The sequence below is a fragment of the Bombus pyrosoma genome, linkage group LG16 (genome assembly GCF_014825855.1).
Source record: "Bombus pyrosoma isolate SC7728 linkage group LG16, ASM1482585v1, whole genome shotgun sequence".
NCBI classification, from domain to species: Eukaryota; Metazoa; Arthropoda; class Insecta; order Hymenoptera; family Apidae; genus Bombus; species Bombus pyrosoma.
In genome coordinates, this window is record NC_057785.1 from 1,113,592 (window position 1) to 1,119,480 (window position 5,889).

General features: G+C 35.8%; 1 protein-coding gene across 6 annotated transcripts; it reads left to right on the forward strand.

Moving 5' to 3' along the window:
- The first annotated feature begins 331 nt into the window (after window positions 1–331).
- LOC122576739 (autophagy-related protein 9A) lies at window positions 332–5,643 on the forward strand. 6 transcript variants are annotated; one of them, XM_043747458.1, is made up of 8 exons: window positions 332–629; window positions 1,321–1,429; window positions 1,633–1,952; window positions 2,034–2,494; window positions 2,576–2,760; window positions 2,858–3,811; window positions 3,880–4,251; window positions 4,452–5,643. In XM_043747458.1, the coding sequence occupies exons 2-8, from the start codon at window positions 1,376–1,378 to the stop codon at window positions 4,635–4,637; spliced, it is 2,532 nt and encodes an 843-aa protein (XP_043603393.1). In that variant the 5' UTR covers window positions 332–629; window positions 1,321–1,375; the 3' UTR covers window positions 4,638–5,643. The 6 variants fall into 6 exon arrangements, with proteins under 6 accessions (XP_043603393.1, XP_043603394.1, XP_043603392.1 ...); XM_043747459.1 differs by having other exon boundaries at window positions 332–528; XM_043747453.1 differs by lacking the exon at window positions 332–629 and adding an exon at window positions 731–865.
- Window positions 5,644–5,889: the final 246 nt, after the last annotated feature.

Consider the following 5,889-nt stretch of genomic DNA (forward strand, 5'->3'; position numbering starts at 1 on the left):
GTTACGTAACGTAATATATATTTTTACATGTACGTATAATAATAGAAAATAATAAATAAACAATCCCAGTGGCTTTTAGAATGTGTCGCATATGTGTGATGCGTGGATTAATATGTTAGAGTTAATATGTAAGTATTAAAATATAAGTACACATCTGGTTTGTGCCCCCAACGTCTATGGATACATTCTATGGCTAAATAAGAAGTCTAAAGCAAAATCGATAAGTGTTAATATAGAAATCGTTTTTATCAACTGTTCAACAGGAAATAGCGTAAGTAATGCCTTCTAGAATCAACGTGTGGTTCGTGACTAGCAGAATAAGATGGACTACAAATAGGAGGAAAATTCAGTAAAGATGGTGACAGACGGGGAAGTGGTCGAATGTTTCGAACAATTAGATATCTAAATTAGCAGTAAATAATCGTTCGTGTTCCGGTCAACATGTGAGTGGGGATTCATGAGTTTGCAGACGATAGTAATAAACACGTGTCAATTTGGAAAGCGGGACAAAAATCGGCAAAAACGAAGGTACGACAGGATGCTTTGTTTATGGAGATCAGCTGTGTTACCAAACATTCCTATCGCTTTCGCTGCAGCGTCTACGACGCTTCTATTTTCGTCGAATAAAGGTCAGCCAAAAGCATAGACAAAAGCGATGCTTGATGCACAAACAATACATCGTAATTTAACCACATTATTGATAATCTCGCAAAATCGGATCTTGAATTTCATTTTAAAAAAATATTGAAAAAATCGAATGCATCCTCTTATCGAAAAACGAATCGAGTTTTCTATTGCGCGTTCACCGATCGTTCAATTTTTCATTTTTCTTACTCCAGAAAACTAAACTGTTATTGTTACATATGTATGTATGCGTCACGTTTTTAATTTCTCAATATCATCAACCTCGCGAATAATATTTTAATAATTTAACACAATGTTAACTGCGACCGTATGCTTGCAAAGAACTTAAACCGAAATGTAATGGTTAAGGATACATCTTGGAAAATATTCACTTTGTGCTTATACTTGCAAAGAAATTGCATGAGAGCATAGTGGTTAAAAAATAATTTTTTATGTGTTAACACATTCTTTGACACAAAGGATGACCAATTGATTGAGAAACATTGATGCAATCTTCAGATAAGAGTATAATTGTTAAAATGTAGACAAATAAACAGTACGCTAGCTTTGTTCCTTTTGATATTTATATATATATATGTAATAATAGAAATGAAATACAATAAGGAAACTAATAGGCCGATATAAATGCATTTTCTGTCGCATTAACAATCATTTGGTGGGTGGCTTACATTTTAGATGCTTGTGGAGCAACCGTTGACCGGTAGTTAATTATTCTTAATGACATGTGAGAATGAAACGAGAAACTGTCATTACCTGTGTAGAGCCAAACCGACGAGCAAAAACGGTAAGGCTGTGACTTTTAGGTACTTAGTAATCCATTATCCATTACTTTTATTCCTATCTTCTCAAAACCATAAGAGAATACATTACAATCAATGTATTTTCTGTACCAAATACAAATTTTTGATTAATTCTATATGTACTAGTTTTCTTATAAAATTGAATTAATTTATTGAAAAAATAAATCTGTATGTACTACGTTTCTAGATGACGACGGTATTGGATGGCAGCTACCAACGTATGGAGCCATACGATGGGGAAGAAGAGGATGGAGAAGATGATGATGAACACGAGGAAACACCTCAGGAATCTGGTGTTATGATACACGTAGTACCAGAAGGAAATAAAGCTAGATGGAATCATATTGAAGATCTAGATTCTTTTTTTACAAGAATGTACCACTATCATCAAAAACATGGATTCGCTTGTATGATACTCCAAGAAGCACTTGAACTAGGACAATTCATTTTCGTAGTTACTTTTTCAACTTTTCTCTTTCATGGCGTCGATTACTCCGTATTGTTCAAGTGAGATTTGCCTAACAATATCAATATGATAAATAGCAACATAAGTGAGAAACTCGACTAATAGGTTTGATATATTTCCAGGAACAAGCCCCAAACATCGCACAAAACGTCGATAAGCGATGTGATTTTATCAACGAGCGAATGTGTAGCATCTATGGGTCTGGTTACTTGGATCTGTATTTTAGTAGCCGCAATTTTTTGGATTTTACGATTAGTAAAAGTTTTGTATCATTGCACGCAGTTTTGGGACATAAAGTTATTCTTTAATACCGCGTTGAAAATCGAAGACTGCGATTTGGACAATCTCACCTGGCACGAGGTACAAAAGCGAGTCAGAGAAGTGCAAAAAGAGCAGGAAATGTGCATCCACAAAAGAGAGCTTACGGAATTAGATATATACCATAGAATATTAAGATTTAAAAATTATATGGTGGCTATGATCAATAAATCCTTGTTACCCGTTCGACTTAAAATCCCTGTTATAGGAGAAATTATTTTCATGACAAGAGGATTGAAATACAATATGGAGCTACTGTTGTTTTGTAAGATTCTATATACTTAGATATTTATTAATAAAAAATAATATATGTATAAAAATAAAAATATAAATTGTTTCCACACAGGGGGACCATGGTCTCCGTTTGAAAACAATTGGCATCTCAAGGAAGATTATAAAAAGTTAAACAAAAGACAAGAACTTGCAAGAGCACTATCTAAACATATTTTATGGGTTGGTGTAGTGAATTTTCTACTTTGCCCGTTAATTTTGCTCTGGCAGATACTCTATTCGTTTTTTAACTACGGCGAGGTGAGTACACGGTTTGATTCAAGATAAATCTCTTGCTCGATATATATATTTCGTCTCGTAGGAATAATCTTATTGGAAAATATTTCTGTCTCAACAGATCATCAAGCGAGAGCCAGGAACTTTAGGTACAAGAATGTGGTCTTTATACGGCCGGTTATACCTCCGTCATTTCAACGAACTTGATCACGAATTGAATGCCCGTCTAAATCGCGCATACCGTCCAGCTTCGAAATACATGAGCATATTTACATCCCCCATTATGACTGTTATCGCGAAAAACATTGCTTTCGTAGCTGGAAGTATATTAGCAGTTTTATTAATATTAACCGTATACGATGAGGACGTACTTACGGTGGAACACGTGTTGACTACGATGACCATATTGGGTGCTATGGTCGCAGGAGCAAGGGCGTTTATACCAGATGAGAATTTAGTTTGGTGTCCAGAGACTCTATTAACCGCTGTCTTAGCGCATACACATTACAGACCGGATAGTTGGCGAGGTCACGCTCATACTCAAACCACGAGAGCAGAAGTAGCACAACTATTTCAATATCGTGCAGTTCATCTCTTAGAAGAATTAATTTCCCCTCTGCTTACACCATTTATTCTGTGCTTTCGGATGAGACAACGAGCTTTGGATATTGTGGACTTCTACCGTAATTTCACAATCGAAGTTACAGGCGTCGGGGACGTTTGCAGTTTTGCACAAATGGACGTGCGTAAACATGGCAATCCAACGTGGCAAACGGTGACTCGAAGCCCTGTCATAGATCAGACTGGTAGATACGATCCTAACCAGTACGCCATGGATCCGGAGAAACTTCAAATTCCTGTATCGGATCAATATACGCAAGCAGAAGACGGGAAAACCGAATTGTCCCTTATTCATTTCACCTTAACGAACCCCGAGTGGAAACCACCGAGTCACGCTGAGAATTTCGTCGCAGCTTTAAGAGAAAGAGTGAAGAAAGAAGTGCAAGGTGGTATACACGGTGAAATTAATCCCCTTTTGGCAAGCTTGAACAGTTTATCTAGCTTGGAACCGGCTGTAAGTGTTTAATGCATCTCTATTCGAAATCAAAACGATGCAGAATTTAATTTGTCCAATCGTTTCAGTACAATGACATAGTATCGAACATAATTCGGAGCACAATGGTAAATCAGCCCAGTGGGCTAAACACGAGTAATATGTTCGTGAACCAACCTGGTACCTCGACGGTTTCTGCCGCTGGAGATGAATTGTTGAATGTGAAATCAGACATTTTGCCGCATGCCGTTCAACGTGGTTTAAGTAAAGCTGAAGGGCCCGTACACAATGAAAAAGGATTTCTGTATGGTTTGCAACAAGGAATTTCGAATCAGTCCCTAGGCGCCTCTGTTTTTGTATCGAGCCACGAGTTATCTACAGATTTATCTGTACCGGTGGAGTTAATCGCTGCCGATATGTCTCTGTCTACATTGTACCTGCATGAACTTCATCACAGACAAGTATGTTCTCCAGCTCTATTTTTGAATGGCGCCAGTGACCGATTGAAATAAATATTGCTGAATCACTGGTGTCATTCGTTATTAGAATAAAATACTTTGTAAGAAACATTAAATATCAATATTGATATATGTACATTCATATATGAACTATATTTATATAGAAAAATTAAGTGTCGGATTAAATAATCTATCAACTACAGGTTCGGAGGAGGGGCTATCAAGAAATGGCTGCTAGAAGCGTATGGCAACGAAGCCCTGTTCAAGAGCTTGCTACGCTTCCTGAAGTTAGACAAGAGAGAGCACCCTTGCTCTTACATCAAGATTCTTCTATAAGAAACAATAGAGAATTTAAATATAACGTGAACACTCATTTAGATAGCATCTGAATTATTCGTGCAGTGATATCGCCACTTTTAACAGAATAAAATATTTTCATTCGCTTAACGATGCGATGTTCTCGTGATTTATTTTATAGCAAGAGAATAGCTAGAACGTTTAAGAATCTGTGTTATCGATGTAAATACAATATCGAAATATTCCTTGACTAGACTTTCGTTTAGGAAGTGAAACGATCTCGAATGCCTATTTTAATCTATTCGAAGGCCTACGCGTGTGTACATTTTGCGCATCAAATTACGAATAAAACGCTTACCAAAATTGTTGGTTATAGGTTGTTGCGTTATACAACATGAAGAGCCAATCGGGTTTTCCACGTCGAAATTTTTGTGAGAAAAATTCATTACTTGTATACATATTGCAACAGACAAAAAAGCTATAAATCTTTTTTCTTTTTTTTTTAAGTAAATGCAATTATAAAGATACGAATCTTTTGTATGTATGCGTGTGTGCGCGCGCGCATGTGTGTGTCTGTGTGTGGTAAGATCAGCTCTAGTTTTCAATGCCACGATTCTCTAGTCATATGAAATGAATCACACGCCATAGCATAAAGAATTATTTATTTCTTAAAATGTAGTTACTCGATAAACACGATGGCTGAACGTTAACGGCTACAGCATGCGAGAAATCGCTTATACACTGTATATATACTCGTATCCGAGCATTTCCTTAACACTGTCACGGAATGCAGCTAAAATACGAACGTTTACGTTTCACAAACTGGCAGGTTATCACGAGGTATAAATTTAGAAGCGATTTTAACTCGTGTTTATTCTTCGTTATGTGTAATATATAGAAACTTATATAGTACAGATTCTTATCGTAATCAGACAACTATGATTTATGTACTTTAAGGATTTTTTAATTAAGTGACGCGTAACGAAAATAAATAGGAATCTTATCACGATAAAGATCTTAATACAGATACGGTTCTACAAATAAATTTTATAAGAAGCAAAAAGGATGATAATAATAATAATATTGAGATAATATTAATTTAAGGGTTCTTTGTAATTTATCATTATAATATACGACAAATAAATACATTACGTAATAAATTAGTTTTCGTAAAAACCTGCGAAACTTTTTGTTCATATATGTCATCTACAAATCTATATATAAATGCGAATGTGGTTTAACAAACGAATGTTGAAAAATATGAATATCGGAAATATTGTAATAATTATGAAATATGAACGCTTACCATAGCTGCAGGATTTCACCAACGGATTAGGGGAAGCC